This window comes from Anguilla rostrata, chromosome 2 (genome assembly GCF_018555375.3).
Source record: "Anguilla rostrata isolate EN2019 chromosome 2, ASM1855537v3, whole genome shotgun sequence".
Taxonomy (NCBI): domain Eukaryota; kingdom Metazoa; phylum Chordata; class Actinopteri; order Anguilliformes; family Anguillidae; genus Anguilla; species Anguilla rostrata.
The window spans coordinates 50,132,064-50,149,717 of record NC_057934.1 but is presented as its reverse complement, the minus strand read 5'-3'; the positions used below and the strand labels follow the sequence as shown (position 1 = coordinate 50,149,717).

Genomic DNA, 17,654 nt, shown 5'->3' with positions numbered 1-17,654 from the left:
ATAGCGCGAGGAATTGAACTGCATAAGGAATGAATATGTGATTCATATCATCTATCCTGTTGTAAGCTGCCACATTTCACAAAAACATATAATGTAGTATGTAGAGTGCTTTACAAGAAGAATTTATAAACCTGTATCTCATCACTGTAGAGGAAAAAACACGCACTCATACCCAGTCTCTCTCTCTCTCACTCGATCGCTCTCTCTCGCACATGCACGCACGCGCGCGCACACACACACACTGCATATAAAGGACATGTACATGGCGAAGAACTAAGAAAAAACACTTTTTAAATTATTTTCATTTTACGCATAATTTAGGTTTCAAAAATTTCATATCAATTTTAGAAAAATGGCTTGCAATAAACATAAAATTGAGTTTGTCCAGCACACTGAGCCACACCTATGTCCACACCTGTGTGTGGGAGCTGAGTGAGGTCAGAGATCTTCCTGATCACCTCCTCCCTCTGGACTCTGTCGTCTTGCCCTTTTGAGCAAGTGGGACATCCATGGAGCCATGGAGGAACTGGTACAGCTGCCTAGCATTTGTAGCATTGCCCAGGATCTCAGCCAGTCGGTCCTGGCTCAGTGTGGCCAGTTCTGCCAGGTTTGCTGCATTGCTGATGAGAGCCCGGTAGTTCTTGGCATTGACCCCCGGCATGCGGAGCAGGAAGTCGTAAGGACCGGGGTTGTAGAGGTCGGCAGACTCGCTCACCGTGTCCGACTCGGCTGTCACGGCCTGGGCGGCGGCGGCGTCCGGCTCGGGGCGGCCACGCTTCAGCTCCTGGAAGAGCTCGGCCGTGGCGTGGGGCGAGGGGCACCAGAGCAGCCGCAGGCGGGGGAAGTGCAGGGTGAGCAGGGTGAGCTTGGAGCTGATGTCGCTGGAGGAGAACTCCTGCCGGAGGTCGGACCGGGCCACCAGCGAGAAGGGCTTGGCCGGGTCGAACTCGATGAGGAGCACGGGCCGGCGGTAGAAGCGGGTCATGGACAGGCACTGGGTGTACAGCCGGCCGCTCTGCAGGGAGCCGATGAGGTCGCTCACGCTTTTGCGCTCCACGCACATGTCCGAGGTCAGGATGTAGTCCCCCACCTCCAGCGTCACAGGCTCGATGTCCAGCCCCCGCCGGTGCAGCAGGGACGGAAGCTCGCTGCGAAACTCCCGCATGTCCACGATGACCCGAGAGGGCACAGCTGCTTCCTCCTGACCTCCTGTTAGTACACACCCGTACATCAGACAACATCTTCAACACTCCATGCACTGTAAATTTCAAAAGCACCACTATGAGGAATGAGTAGGACCTCAAACTGACAATTTCAGAATTACTGGCTAGGAGACCAGGCAGACCATGTTACAATATGAAACATTTTCAATAAGGAGATACACTACATGGCCAAAAGTATGTGGACACTTGACATCCAACAACTCATCAAAAATGACTGGAATTAATATGGAGTTGGTCCATGTTAATTAGTGAGGTCAAGCACTGATTGGGCGATTAGGTCTGGCTCACAGTTGGTTATCCAACTGATACCAAAGGTGTTGTATGGGGTGGAGATTAGGACTCTGAGCAGGCCTGTCAAGTTCTTCCATAGCGTTCTCATCAAAACCCTTTCTACATGGGCCTCGCTGTGTTCCCCGAGGCCACTGTCATGCTGAAACAGGAAATGGTCTTCCCCAAACTGTTGGGGAAGTACAGAATATTCTAACATGTGATTATATGCTGTAGCATTAAGATTTGCCTTTGCTGGAACTAAGGGGCCAACCCCAAACCATGAGAAACGGCCCCAGACCAAGGGGTGTCCAGATACTTTTGGCCATATAGTGCAAATGAGATAACAATGTTTTATGCATAGCACTCAAAGAAGAAAATGCGTCCACAGTAGAGGGCTTACCTGCTTTGCGTGTATTGGTGGTGGCATTTGCAAGATCTTGGTTGCGCACCAGGTCCAGATTGGTGTCTTGCCGTCCCTCTCTCTCTTCAGGTACCACCATACTGGCCTTCTCCCTGCACCCGCCCACAGAAAGCACACACAACAGTGCAAGTCTGACTTAAGGGGTTTCCACAACAATCAGCTCTACACAAATGCAACAAAACTTTATGGAGCTGCATCTTGTTAATGTTTACCCCATGAGGCTGTAGTCTCTCATACGGTATAGGTCATAGCTTAATTAAAATGAAAGGATATTAGACAATATTTGGATTGGTGAGACCCCATATAAAAATTCTTCTGAGGGGTTCAATTCCCAGCCAATCAACATAATGGCAGACTCTGCACTCTTATTAAATTGGATCAATGTAAACAAATGAGAAAATCTTATGGGTGTCTTCACTGAACGCACATTTCATATACAATACTATGACCTGGTTCAGAGTGGAAAACGCATCTTTGTTCTTACAGCTTTAGTTCTACAAGTCAGTTGTACATTGCTGTGGTACACTACATGAGCAAATCTGTAACTCCATGTGACATGTTAGTCTCTATAATACAGTGTGATCCCGGCCACACCCATACATTTTTTAAACAAAAGAAACAAACATTTCTCAGACAAGACTGGAATATCCACAGCAACCAAATTTAAAAAGCAACCCTTGAGTGAAAGTCAGAGCACCTAGAATGAACAGTTTGGTTATTGCTTTCTACCACTATAAAAATACTCTCATCTGAGTGTGTTGACAGTTGAATTTTCATTGCAGTAGCACTTGTTTACTACTGTATTATCACGTTGTGTATTATGTCATGTATATGACACCTATGTGTGTATGTGGTTGTACTATATGTTAGTTCATTGACCTATAACCCTGATATGCAGCGTTGCATCTCCAGCAACAAACCTATTAGCAAAACGTTGGAAGGCCACTGTAATCGAAGCTACAGTACATGAGCGAGGACAAAACATCCATCTCCCCAAAGGTCCCCTGCGGACCATAATCCAAAGACGAGAAGGATAGATGTTCTGTAGTCGTACAGTGGAACTACTAATAGAAGTCACTGGCAAACTGCTGACCTGATCAGATGTTCAAAGGCTTCCTTCTCCTTCCGCAGGGTTGTCAGATACCGCTGCTCCTCAGTGGAGCCACCATAGATGAGGAAATACACCCTGAAAGATGAATGAATACAGGCCTTTAGGATGGGTGTCTCAGAACACAAGTTATCACAGTCACTGCTGAGAAACACTGACGACATCAGTCATAACAGAAATACTGACTGGAAAGGTGACTTAGGCTGTTCAAAGCTGTCACAGCTATGACCAATACATCCTTCCAGGAAAAAAAATATTTGAAAACATATTGTAAGTCCTTGCAATCTTGGACTGCTCATACAAATTCTATACTAATGCAAAATACTCCAATATTGGAGTGAAAACAACAATGATAAAGGCTGAGAAATTAAAATTTGTATACCTCAGCTGTTTTCCTGGCCGACTAGCTTTGAAGATCTCCAACTGCCTTACAAAGGAGAGCTCAGCGTCATACAGCACCACATAGCTGGGCTCAACCTCATGCAGTACACGGGTCAGACTGTAGGGGTCAGTGCAACCCTGCAGCGGGTGGATTACGGTCAGTGGCTCCTTCAGGATGCCATAGTAAGCATCGGAGGGCAGATCTAAGAGAAGCTCCTCTTCCTCGATAGTCTCCTCCTCTTCTTCTCCTTCATCTGCACTGCTGCCCATGCGCTCTCCCTCTGCCCCCTCATCCTTTTCCACCATCTGGGTCAGGGTCAGCACTGGCTTCAGGTTCTTCCTGCAGCCCTTTGCTTGTTTGGCTCTGGGCTTCTTGCCATTGGGCCCCTTCCCATTGGGCCCCTTCCCCTGGTCTTTCCTGCCCTTCGCTTTGCCCCTCTCCTCAAAGCCGAGGTCAAAAGGGGCCTCGTTCTTGCCAATGGTGCGTGTATAAAGGCGGGAGAGCAAAGACTCCGCCCCTTTGGTGATGTATTCTTTAAGCTGGGCACAGGTGCGGTCATCGCTGGCACAGATCAGCACCCGGCCTAAGGGGTACAGCAAACTGCCGTCAGACACAATTCATGCGCTTGGTCCTGCTGATGCTGTTACTGGCCAATTTATGTTGAACAATTTTTAAAGGCAAGGAGCAAAAAATGTTTATTAAGAGATGGTGATGTAAGCTTATGCATATGATGCTTCAGATGAAGACTACAGCTCTAATCAAGTTAATCTGTTCCCTACAATGGCTACAGTCATCTCCACATAAAGACAGATGACAAAATTAGATTATTTAAAGGCATAAATATGAAAGGCACAATTTGTTATATCAGTGCTTTGTTTTGGTGTTATTGCAACATTATAACGTATAATACATATTTAAAGCCATTTCCTTGATTTGATGAAGGACTATGATTAAAAGAAACAACATAAGTGGCATTCAAATGTCTTTCTTGCTGATAATAGATGAGTACATTTCCTGACCTGGGTTGTTTTCCGATTGGCTGTTCTCTCTCTCGATCTCTTGCATAACCTCTGAGAGCGCCTCCCACTTAGGGTTCGTCTCAAGCACCAGCTCCCTTTTCACTTCAGCTGCAAACGCAAAATCAGGGAGAAAGTACACTGAACCTGTCAATCATTCTTTGACCTATCAAAGGAATTACATTAGCTTACACAATACAACCAAATATCAAACACACAGTAGTAGGGGATTTGTTTCTAAGAGTGGTATAAAAATTAAAGTTCTTCTAAATGAGGATAAACTTTTCAATTACAGATAGATGTACGTTGTGAGTCATAGTGTTTACCTGAGCTGTTTGGTTTCTGTTCTGGATCACTGCCAACCTTAAGCTTCTTCTTTGCCTCAGGCACTCTGTAGACACGTGTACGTGCATTGACAAACATTGATGTACTGGAGTCCAAGAATAACCACCCTGTAGAACGAGTCACTATTAGCCAAGGCAGAAAACCCTGTTGTGGCAGTGTGTGGTATTCCCCCAATGCATCCAACTGAATCTGCACCTTTATTTCCTTCATCAGGGTTAGTACAGACTGTGCAAAGCAAAAACTTAGCTGCTCCATTTATTTAATTGGCTTGTTTACTCCCTGTGTGGATACATTACAGTCTGCCGTAACCCCATTTAAATCATGGTCACTCCCCAAGCTATAAACTGGCCCTACCTGAGTTACTTCCGAAAGCTTTCTGGCTGGACCGCAGGGATTCTAGAAGGTTCAGAAAGGTGACGCAATCATACTGTGTCAGGTACAGCAGCAAAGTGCGCAGTATTTTCAAGTCCTGGACCAAGGACTTGGTCCTGGCCCCCAACTGATGCCACAGAGGATCGAGGTAGTGCCGGATCGTCTGGAAGTGAAACAACCCTTACAAATACATTCTAAACCCAAAAGTGTTAAACATCAAGTCACTAACTACCTGTTTCAGATGCAACAGGGGAAAAGCATGAGCCTATATCAGTGATCAGAAAGCCACCCTAGTCATCTGCACTTCAGTATACATGAGGAAAGACATACGTGACCAATTAAGGTCTTCCAAAGTCACATGCTACATTTTGACCCATTATGCAACTGATAGTGGAGAAAAGACAAGGCACGACTCTAATTAACATCTCACTCAACTTATTTTTCGTAGTCACGAGTCTGCATTAATTCCGTAGTGTCACTACCTACCCAGTTCTGTTGTTTCTAGTTGCCGATAGTGTTTTCACCTTGTCCTGTTTGTCTACTATAATGGCTTTGGGCAAATATGTTTGTTGACTGCATGAAATACATTTCAGAGCGAGACACGGCCCACTCTCTGCACTGACAGAAAGCTGTGGGCATAGTCATACCGACCTTATCAAAGGCACTGCCCAGAGTGTTCTCCAGGGAGAGGTCCTCAGCCTCCAGGGTGGGGTTGTAGCGTTTGAGCTCTTTCAGGCAAGCGTTCATGATGTCCAGCACTGAGCTCTGGATGGCTCTCATGGCTGGGGTGAGGGACACGTGCAACTCCACCACATCAGGCTTATGTCTGTCCAGCACAGAGTTCACAGCAGCATGGAATCTGACAAACACCAAAAGAGGACATAACTTTTCTATTTTAGTTACTGCATCTAGCAGCTGAATTACTATTTGCCAATTTAACATAATCTGTAGGATGCATACAACTGCTGTATGAACGCATATATTATGATGCTTATCCCTCTAGGGCAGGGGTCCCAAATCTTTTCAGGAATAATGGACTTGGAATGGTGTGACAGAATACTTTAGCCCAGCACTTCTGCCTGATTAAAGCTGTGATATCATACCGCCTTAATCAAGGCCTTGACCAAGCTAGAACCAGGGGTGTTTAGTGTTGGCTCTTACAAGCGTCAAACACGGGCTTGGTGGCTTAATGGAGGGGATGAGTGGGTACCCCAGGCTTAGTCTGTCACACATGATTTTAGAGGCAGTTTACAAACACCAACAGGACTTTTTAATCCATCTGCAGAATCTCTACCAATTAACATTTAGCATAACTCTGCAGAAGATTCTGGGTTTCATTTATTAATAAGCCCGGAAATTCTCAGACCTGGGCCAGAGGAAGAGTTTCTTGACAAAGAGGTTTCTCATAACCCGCTCCACCTGGCAGAATCCCGAGGAGAAGGATGTGGCCTTGTCTGTGAAGGCCTTGATAAAACCGGTCTTGTTCTTCTGGCGGAAAAGCCTTAGGATGAAAGCTTCTTGACAGGACTCAATGATCTTGTGGGCCCGATATACCAAGATTCCTGTACACAAATACTGTACATCAGCTGACTGGAATCAGCATATTGGCCATGAAACAGAACACTGTATCTTTTATGTTTTGTTATTTAGCTGAGGCACACTGCTATAAAATGCATTTTGATGTACATGGGATTCTTGGAGAAAAACAGGTGCAGTTACAGGAATTCTCCTGTTACAAATGGTTGAAGAATAATGAACCTGAGATAACTGAATCTATACAGAGAGAGAGGGCGGGAGAGCAGGGGAGAGGGAGAGGGAGAAAGAGGCAAACAACAAGAATCTGTTTGAAGAGACCTGAGATGAGATGTGCTGGGATTCTGTCTGTGAGAAAGTCCACCACCAGGATGCGGCTGGTGACGAAGAGAACTCCTCCCTGTGTGTACACGCGGTAGCGCTCGCTGCTCTGCACGTCACTAGTCACCGTCTGGGGAAGGTGACTCACTCCCTCTGCCCGCAGCTGTTCAGTAAAGTACTCCTGGAAATATACATATCCAACACTACTTTCAGCCAAAAATGTACTTAATTTGGGTTATAGCTCACAACTTGCGAAGACATACAAAATAGCCGACTATCCTGAGCTAGGCATATTCAAGCTATTATTTTCAATTACACTTCCTTCACCTTTTATATACATTACATACGAACCTGTCTAGACAGTTATGCGTATGCAGTAGCTACATGTAGCTTCTGTATAATAAAATAACACAAGGAAACATACATACTACATATTTAGTCTGTCTCACTGGTATGGATAAAGCCGCAGATTGCAGACAAACTTCATATGGTTGTCACTGTACTTCTAATTAGCCAATTACATACAATATGAAATTATGAACTGTAAATAATGAGCTCCGGGACAGTGATCACAACCGCTGTGATTGACTTACCTGTTCAGGCGTGGTTGTATTTAACAAGAGCACAAGACTTCCTTCCTCGGAGTACACCCGCAAGAATTGGAGCAGCATGCGATCAATGCCCATTCCTTCTGCCGTCACCAGCAGCCCATCAGTACCGAAAAGACCGAGAAACATCTCCGTCTCAAACTCCAACAAGGGACCCGCCATTGTACAAGAAAGTGATAACCGCAGGTTGATCCGACCCTCCTTCGGTAAGAAACTCAGGCACCTCACAATACGCTGTAATTGTAAACCGCGCTTTTTAACAAAGCTGACAATGGGTAATAGTTTTCTTTTCCGTATTCATCGGGACCGATTTCTCCTATGTAAAATATAGCTAAAGCCACTTCGTCAACTGGTGCGTTAGCTCCAGTTTCATAACTAGTTGAGGTACAACGTAATACAAGGAACGATATTACTAGCATAGGATTTCATTTAGAGTGTGTCTGACAAGTAAATAATTTCACAAATCTGCGACGTATTGTTAACTTGAAAACTTAGCTAGCTAGCTAAGTTAGCCAAGGCTAGCTATCCTCTTTATATGAAATTTGGGTAACCATTTCAGCTAGTCGTGAATATTCGACAGTGTATCTAATGTAAGAGTAATGCTAATACATGCAAATTCAGTGAATAATACAAACTAACGAGGTCATGGCAATCTTTAACTTGCAAATATAGCCAGCTAACTTTTGTCATTCTCTCTCTAGTTGATTATGTAGTATTTTGAATTTACTTAATATGTCACGTGATACGTTCCTACTTGTGTCAAGATAATGTACCTTTTAAAAAAGGATTGCAAACATATAACATCGCCGTCTAGTGAGTGGAGGTAGTAAGGGGCGTGAAAATCTGGCGGTGGTTTGTAGCTTCCGGAAGATGGCAGTGGCCATAAGATCCGTAAAACGCATTGGGGAGGTATTACATTATTAAACAATTGTGTTAAGAATTGCAAAGCGGAAACTGAGGCAAATGCCTGTTTATCTTTCGTGTGCGCTTCAAATAACGCAGACACTTGATACCAACTCAAGCATTATAGCTAAACTAGAAGCACTTATAATAGGCAGGGGCATGCTCCTCCAGTCTGTAATTTGATGGATATCACGGGCCTATCTTTTATTTTAATATGAAGTATCCAACCACCTGTTACTAGAAGTTGAACGAAATAAAACATTTCAAATTTTGACACACATGCCTTTGTAAAAACAAATTGCATTGTTCACACAGGGAAGGTCAAATAGGTCTATTGGTTTGTGTGGCTACTGCAACTTGTACTGATGACAACCTACAGGTCAAAAAGTTAAGCACATATGATTAAATAAAAGTATCACATCATCTTTGGATCATAAGTGAGTTGTCATTATTTATGTCCTGATATGACATTTTGATGGCTTATATGGAGTGTGTATGTTAATTCTCTTATTATGAAAAAAAAATCTTCACTGTACTTCAAAATGTCACAGCTATTGAATTCATGGATAGCTTGGAAAAACTAAATTGAAGCCGAACAACAAAGGAAGCCAAAAAGTGAATATTCAAGAAGAAAAGAGAGATTGCAAACTTCAAATTCAAAAGATCAGTAGCTCAGATGAAAAATGTAATATAGATGGTGCAGGATAAGAAAAGAAAGAATAAGGAAATCAGAGTCATGGATTCTAGTCACCCCCGTTAACAATTTCAGTAGGAACACATACCAAAACCAAGAAAAATGATTACTTCTTGCAAGTTAATGTCCTCTACCAAAGAAAAGGCATAACACTATTCCTAGAAAACCAGAGGGCTGAGGCAGAGGTCCACTATTTCTGTTTAATCTCACCAGCAGGAGCGCTGAAATGAACAAAAGCCTGAACTGCTGACACAACAGAAGTGCTGGACAACTGTGCACCACTGTAGCGGATTCATACTAGCAAAATATATACTGAGGGATCTGCTTTTTTATCGCTATATTCTGTCAAGATCATTTATGGATAGTGTTCATGTCCTGCATAGAAACTGAACACAAGACCACAGGCTATAAGCTACAGTACATTTCTGTTTTATGACAATTCATTCAGTCATGACAGGATTCTTTGCTCTGGTAAGAGCAGAAAGCTTGTTTAGTGAAACAAGGAGTAGAGCAGCTCTCTTTTTTCCACGGTGTTGCTAATTCTGAGCAAGCTTTATATGTCAGTCCATTGAACCCACGCTTCACCATCAGACATGTCAGTTTGATCAAGACCCTGCTGGCTGCTTGAGGGGAGCAGAGGGCCCTGACCCCAGCTGACCTGGAAGAGCAGAGTGAAGCCTGTCACTAATCCTGCCTCCTAACCACCCCAGCAGTAACATGTTAAGTGACTGATCGCAGTGTTGTATTGCTGCTTTCATTCTTTGATGTGAGGTGTGGGAGTAGACTTTTAGTGAATCTAATAGCAGAGTGTGTGAGTGACTAAGGCAGTTGGAGTAGAGGGAGAATTTATATCATGAAATCAACCATGAAATGAATCCACAGAGGATGTGTGGACATTTCAACACGCAGAGATGGAGTCCTCTGTCTTCAGTTAAGCTGAATTAAATTGTTCTTTAAGAATGCAGCATGTCAAGATGGAATACATAACTGTGCCCCATTAGATATTTCCACACTTAAGAGATGCAACGTTGGTTTTAAATGATATTATTTTGCCATAGTCAATTTAAATAATGTGCTATGCTAAGGGAAGAGATGGTCTATGTCCACCTTTGGTGTTGGCCAAAACCAGGGAGGCCTTCAGCACCAAGGATAGCAGTAGCATCACCTTGAGGCATGAGCAACTGAAGCTAATTTGCTATCAGCCTCGTTGTTGAGGGTTGTGTCTCCTCTTTGAACCTCTGCCTGTGCTTCCTCTTGTCCTTCAAAGCCACATAGGTCTTCAGCAACATGGACAGATAGCCTTCCTCTGCGTGCACAAATAAAGCTGATTTTCAATCAGCCTAGCCTTTGCTCATTGATGTCATCATGTTTGTATAATAAGGAGCAGGGCCCAGTCTGCAGTGCCTTTTGGGATTTGGGCTGCTTTATAGCATGGCTTTTAACAACTGCCTAAAACCTGTCCTCTGTGCCTCTGTGGCAAGATCTCCTCCAGATAGCCTTGATTTTGGGATATTGTTTTGAGGGATATAATTCTGTGTTTGACTGTGTTTTCTGTAAATTTGGAAAAAGGAAAAATAGTCAAAAGGTTTTTTGCATCCTTTTCCTTTTGCAGTTCTTTTTGATCAATTGCTACCCGTAACAGTGGTTCTTCATGACAATGCACCACATAATTAGTTATTGATAATTTTAAATTCCAATATTAACAACCAATGTGAACAGATTAATGCACATATTACCCTTTATGTACTGCACCAGACCTGCAATCACAACAATAATCAAATTGAGTTTCAGTTGGTGTACTTCTGCAGTTCACAGCATTGGCTTCAATAAAAATATGTTTTACTTTCAGGTTTATTCAGGCCGGAATCATTTGAAGTGTTTACTAATCCATCTGTGGACTCATAACTGCATGCATTGTTTTGATATTTTCTTGAAATTGCTAATACAATACACTTGTCTATGTTGTATGCTAGATAAACTTGTAATTCCAACTGCACTAAGTCAAAATAATGTTCATATTTTGTTTTCCTTTTTAAAGGGGAAGAAAATAGTTATTACATGAGTTAATAATAAAAATATATCGTTGAAAATAAAAAAGGAAATTAAGAGGATGTCTGTTCTAGCAAATATATTTTGGAGGAAAAATTAGATCTAATCAACCCATCATCCTAAAATTCATTTGAACAAACCTCTATGTAATTATAAATGCATTAAATATAGATTTTTGGCTAATCTTTGTTATTTGTTTAATTTTGTTTTCATTCCACATATACTTTTATGATTATGAAAATGACTGCTAAAAATATAACTACATTTGTCTCACTTGTGTCCCATTATGGCTAGATTCAGTCCACATATTTTCTCTCTTAAAATTTCATACTTGCAAAGTGGGTTACTTTTATACAGTGATATCACCCGCACATTCCTATTTAAAGCAGACAAGAATGATGCTATAAGCAGAGAGCTGGAAAATAAATTCTGCCCGACAGCTATGTCAGCCGGGACGTCAGAGACTGTTTTTGAAGGCAGTGGATTAGCAATGTAATCATTTGCAGAGAGCCTGTTACTTACAATTGAAATAGTCTTGCTCTGGGAGTGAGTCCAAGAACAAACATTTTTCTGAATTGATTACATTGGTACATTAGGAAGGAACTATGCAGGTATTGAGGTCACAACAAAGCAGGAACAGCTCCATCAGTGTTTAAACCAATTACCTAAAGAGTTCCTCTCCAAGCTCCAGTCAGGCATATACGTCTCTTGTATCTACATTCTCCTTCCTCTGTGGAGACTTGTGTATCTTGTGAATTGGGAAAAAGCTGACAAAAAAATAAATAAATAAAATGCATTATTTTGAATTTTAGGGTCAGCCTGTTTGGAAAGCTTTCATTTCCTGCAGCCCTTTATTCCATGCTGGGATTTCATTTTAATGGCATGTTTATTTTACACTTACCCAAGAAATCTGTGTTGAATCATCAGGACATAATTTATTTGAAAATACTTTGCTTTAAATACATATGCCCTTCGGTGTATATGAATTAGGAACACAGTTCCAGGATTGAGAACTGCGTTCTTGTCCATGACTGGGATTATCTCAGCCTTATAAAATATGTCCCATCCTAGCTATAAAGATGTTCAAATCAGGGAGGAATTAATACCTGAATACTTTTACATTATGAGGTCTTGAGCTGACTGCCCCTTGCTTAAATTCTCACTTGTAGACAGTTAGTTTACCCATGGAGAAAGGGGGTAAATATAATCACTTAAACTGTTTTTCCCACGGCACGCAGGAACTGGCGCCGTGGGCTATACATGGCAAAATGTGGTCACTCACTCACTCGCTGACGGACAACCTTTGAGGGACGTTTTGCTGGACGCATTCGCCGGTGGTGCCAGCTAAAATGTGTCTGTGGAAGTGAGTTGCGCCGTGGGTCTGGACGGTTCCGTGCCCGTTTGTTTTCACATGCATGGTTTTATAATGTCACGTAAAGGTATGAGGATGTGTTTCATAAAATGACCACTAGAGAGCAGTAGAGCACCGTTTATATATAAGCTCATGCTGCACAAAAAAAACTTTCAGATTTACCTTTTACCTGCCATATTTAAATGGAAATGTTCCTACCTCAAAAAAAAAGAAAAAAAAAAGATAATGTAAAATGTAAAAACACGACAAAATGAATGGTTTTGAAAATCATACTGTAAATCTAACTATAATCCCCTGTCTGACCCTCTTGTCTGTTTTGATGAGACCAATTTTCAGGCTGTCTGGATGATAATTCTGAAAGCTGTTATTCTCTTTTGGGGTTTGGAACTTTGAATAGCATATACATAGAGGCACTTTATATTACATGTAAACACAAATATATTATATAATAGTGTCAGCAGTCAATATTTAAATATCATAACATATAAACTGAAATGTAATAAACCTGTTATGAAAGTAAAAGGATAAAAGTAACATTTTCTTTAAAACAAAGAAATCTATGCTGTGTAATTCATTCTCACATGGAAATAGATGAGTGAAGCTATACTAATTTCAGCCTCACATTTCCAAATCAATGTTTTAATGGAAATATTTAGTTCTTGAATAATCTCTTACCTATGTAAACATTCTACTGAAGTTTAGATTGGTTTAATTTATATTTTGTGTGTTTTATTTCTCATGATGGATGAAGTCTGGAGCAATTACACATTTTTTGTATCCATGTACTTACAGCTAATCATGTTCTGAAATTCCCACCAGAAGCATTAGTAAGGGTATAGATGAGACGGAACACAATGGGATAATACTTACTTCAAAGATGCAGAGTTGGTAAAGTCGGTTTCCATAATGTGAGCTAAATGCAAAAGTAGCTGCAATTGAACTTTTTCATCATGAGGGAATAAAGCGATGGAAGGCAGTAATGAGACTCATATTTCCATAACATGTGTATCTCAACCTCAGAGTTCAAGTGTGACTCGGAGGTAAGGCTGACATTTCTATTAAATTCAACTAGCTCCAGGGACTTGCCAAAAATATGCAGGAGCGCTAGATGAACTAGGAAAGTCTGCTTTGTATTTCTCATGTAATGACCATGCCATGAATGACGTCAAGTCACTTCAATTCATTAGACTGCTCCAGTGAGTTTCACATTTAAATGTGCACACAGCTGTCCTCTTCAAGGACGAAACCTCCACTGCTCCCAGCGAGCAAGCTAGAAGAGAGAGCCAAGAGGAATCAGGGCTCGGATCTTTTTGAGGTGGATTCTTGTGGATATAGGTCTGAGGTGGCCTGAAGGGAGGCAGTCAAAATGGACTGTTCCGGTGAAATCACAGGTTGCAGATTTCTACACTTGGATATTCAATGGGAACTGGCAGATTCATGTTATAAAATTTGTCAATTGGCAATACACATTAAGAAATAGGCTGATGAAGGATGATATGATGAGAATGTAAAGAAAACCACATACTGAATTCTGTTGACCTATCTTTACCATACATATAGGTAAGCAAATTCCCTACCTGTACTCATCTGCCTTAGGGAACAGAGTAAAGGAATTGTTAGCCCTTCAGTCTGAGTTTTAGAATGTCATGCAAAAAGAATCTGTTTTCAGTCCATACCAAAAGACCAAATGCTGTTGAATCAAAAAAAAGAAAGAAAATCTGTTCAATACAGCTGATTCTTTTAGGCTTAAGAAATATAAAAATCAGTCATGATAAATGTCTGTATGTTACTATACAAATTAGTGGACGATCTGTTGTAGAACTCAGTGAGTGCTGATTAATTTGCTTTAAATAGCAATGTGTTAAGTAAAGATACAAATCACATACTAAACTAATTATAGGGCCTATTATTTTCTAGAGATGAAGCGGAGAGAATGCCGAGCTCATCTATTTCTGCCAACAATGGGGGCACAGATTTATACAGATTGGAAATAAAGCATTTCTGAGCATCAGTTCATACTGTTGCAAAAATGGGGCAAAAAATGACTGACTATTCCATCAAAATAGGGGTTGCGTTGCACATTACATCAAGCAGCACAGTATCTCTGCATTATTAAGCAACAAAAAGATCCAACCTGAATTCCTTTGTGTGCCTTTGATGTCCATGAGATCCAGTTAGTTTATTACCTGCCTGTCTGTTCAGATATGAAGGGATGCACCTCAGTCCCTAGTAGCCACTCATAATGATGGTGTTTAGTCCATCCAAGCCAACTACTCTGCAGCTCCTGTGAAAAACAATAAAAACCCCACCTGTCAACTGCTATCATTTACTTAATGTGTTGCAGAACACTAAAAGGATGAGATCTACTTTTCAAAGAGCATGAACATTAGAATGCAGTGAGCACCATTAAAAAAGAAAAATCCATAGAGCAGTAGTGAAAAAAGCTATAAAAAACAGAAACAGAGAATAACCTCCTTTTCTATCGAATTTACGGTTCAGATTTGTGGTATGGAGCAATGTTTTAGTCTGTCAGATCCATTTAAGAAAAACAGAGCAACATGGAATGGTAATGAAAAACAGTGAAATATTGTTTGGAGGCAAGGGGAGGGAGATATATGACTTGGGGAAAGTAAATTTGCAGAGAATAAGAAAATAGGACCAGAACAAATAGACATCCTGGCATTGGTGAAATACTGCTGTGGCTGTAGTAGTAAGAAAACATATTAGATGTATAATTCTGCGAGCTCTGGCAGCCTGGAGACAGCCTGAAAATATGTGAAGATTGTGTCAAACAGTGACAAGGACTGGACTCTGACAGGGACTGCACTGTGTGGCAGAGGCAATGACACAGACTTATTAAAGGAGGCCCAGGAATTCTTCGAGATGAAAACAATATCACGTCTGTCAGTATCAACGCGTACCAGATCTGCTGAATACAAAATCATGCTTTGATTTAAAACAGGAAAGAAGCGACAAAAATAACAACGAAAACAATAAAAACTTTGACAATGAATTTACGTCTATGACCGGGATCCTCTCCTGTGGTGCATGTGGAAAGAAAGACATTAACTGACTAAGAGATATTGTGTAGCAACAGTGTTGTATGGATAGGCAGACACCAATAAGGTCGCTGGTGCTAGCTGTGGCCCGCAGTCCTGCAAGATAATTGGCTGTGAACATTCCCAGGGCGGGAGGGTTCCGGTCTCTAATCTTGCTGTATACCAGCGATTCCTCTGGTCTCTTTGGTGTCTGCAGGCTACCTGCAACACCTGTGCCAAAAATACATAGCTCAGTCAGAGGCTATAACCAAATCAGCGTATGGCCTGGACTCTCTAAGGGGCAAGGGCGAAAAATAGGCCCCTTCTCCGTGTACACAAAAGTGGGCCCGGCGGGCATGCATTAGGTCACACACAGTCAAACATGGTCACTTGCGCACACATACGCACACACAGCAAGCAAGACTAGGTTTCTCAGTGGCATGCACAGACTTTCTGAGAAGGCTTTTTTTTTTCATTTTTCCTTTGCCATAGTGTTGTATAGTCTCCAAGGGCTCACCTAGGACTATACTTTATAATAAAACAAAGAACCCAAAGATAAATGTATTTCTTTGAGAAAGGTCAATAAGATCTGCCCTACCCCAACATAATTTGTCTTTAAATCAAAACTGCGAGAATGGAATGACATAGATGTCTGATAAATGAGAACCACTATTAAGATACTTTTAAAAGGGCACCACCCATTTCACCTACCCGTATTACAGACAAGCACATGTAAACAGATGACACATGTCCACACACACACACACACACTTTTGGCAAGAGTCAGTCCAGGGTGCTAGCCTGGCTGATGCACAGACCAACGTGGTACACTGCAAGTCAACACATCAGCAAAGCTATTAGGGTGCCCCTATGGTAGAAAACATGCACAGAGTTTTTGCCTCAAGCACCCTGTGACCTTCTTGCTCTAATGTCACACCAGAGGAGCACTTGAGCAGCTCTTAGGGGCACCCTTGTAGCACAAGGGACCATCACTTTTTTTCATCCAAAGGGGCATCCTAATGGGACACTTGGATGCTTTATTTTCGCCCTATAAGGTGCCCTAGAAGTCCCTTCCTCCCCCTGCTTCTATAGTTAGGAAAATGCACTTAGTTCCCTTGTGACTTTAGCGCTAAAATGAAGCATGGTAATGTCCTATTAGGATGCCCTTGAAGGTCTCATGCTACTAGGGTGGCCCACGCTTCATTTCTTCCCTGAGGTCACACCAGAGATGTACTTAAGCAGTTCAAGTGTGTCGTGACATTAGGGCAAAAATGAAGTGTTGAAGAGTCCCTTTAGGGCACAGACCTACACTGATTAAATAAAGCTTTCAAAAAACAAGGGCACTTCAGCACTCCAGCAATAAGGGCAGGGGTGATGCCCCCCTCAACCCCAACCACCCTACGCCCCCCACCCCCCTCCCACCCCAGGCATGTCACTGTTCTAGACTGTTGCATGCAAATGAATAACATTTCAGTTCGGTGTTTGAGAGGACTGTTGAGACAATGATGAAACAGGTCTGTGAATATAACTGGCCATTTGAAACAGCAAGAAACAAGTGACGGGGTACATATCGCTATCCAAATTAGGATAACTATGGTACATTAAGGCTGCTGGCTGAGCTATCAGAGCTATGTGTTTCTCTTGTTTGTGTATGGGCGTGTTGCAGTGCTGGGAGAGGTGAAGTGGGAATGCCTTCCCAAAGCCCGGGAGATTTCAGGACCCTGGACAGCACACTGCAGCCCATCCTTACGGTCTTCCTCTGGTTGCCTCGGGGAAAGTCTCGCCTTTTCCTCATGATGAGATTTTTTGATGATAATATTTTTTGCTGCTTAGTTCTCACTAAATTAATTTATTTTTAATGAATTACATTTACAACTATTGCCCAATATCAATGTAGAATTCAGCACAGCTCAAATATACATATTCTGTGTATCACGTTTGTCAGAGCCATCTGTTTGTGTTTCTAGTTATACTAGTGTTTTTATGCATTTTATGTACC

General features: G+C 41.9%; 1 protein-coding gene and 1 long non-coding RNA gene across 2 annotated transcripts; one reads left to right on the top strand and one right to left on the bottom strand.

Moving 5' to 3' along the window:
• Nucleotides 1-274: 274 nt before the first annotated feature.
• On the bottom strand, nucleotides 275-8,294 carry ercc4 (excision repair cross-complementation group 4). Its single transcript, XM_064322815.1, has 11 exons — nucleotides 7,585-8,294; nucleotides 6,992-7,172; nucleotides 6,504-6,699; nucleotides 5,789-5,996; nucleotides 5,120-5,300; nucleotides 4,747-4,872; nucleotides 4,424-4,531; nucleotides 3,405-3,987; nucleotides 3,008-3,100; nucleotides 1,894-2,006; nucleotides 275-1,209 (listed from the first exon to the last, which is right to left on the bottom strand). Exons 1-11 carry the CDS (start codon nucleotides 7,759-7,761, stop codon nucleotides 455-457), a joined length of 2,721 nt encoding a protein of 906 aa, XP_064178885.1. The 5' UTR covers nucleotides 7,762-8,294; the 3' UTR covers nucleotides 275-454.
• A 125-nt stretch (nucleotides 8,295-8,419) lies between these two features.
• LOC135248319 (uncharacterized) lies at nucleotides 8,420-17,654 on the top strand. The gene is made up of 3 exons (XR_010328409.1): nucleotides 8,420-8,508; nucleotides 12,484-12,608; nucleotides 17,322-17,654. It is a non-coding gene; the product is annotated as an uncharacterized LOC135248319 (long non-coding RNA).

Bases quoted from the DNA above. Each gene is read 5' to 3' on its own strand.
- ercc4 (XM_064322815.1), bottom strand. From the start codon at position 7,761: ATGGCGGGTCCCTTGTTGGAGTTTGAGACGGAGATGTTTCTCGGTCTT. The intron at 4,532-4,746 runs GTAAACACTATG...TTGCGTTTGCAG, and splicing joins ACAGAAACCAAACAGCTCAG to CTGAAGTGAAAAGGGAGCTG. The intron at 1,210-1,893 runs GTAAGCCCTCTA...GTGTACTAACAG, and splicing joins CACCAATACACGCAAAGCAG to GAGGTCAGGAGGAAGCAGCT.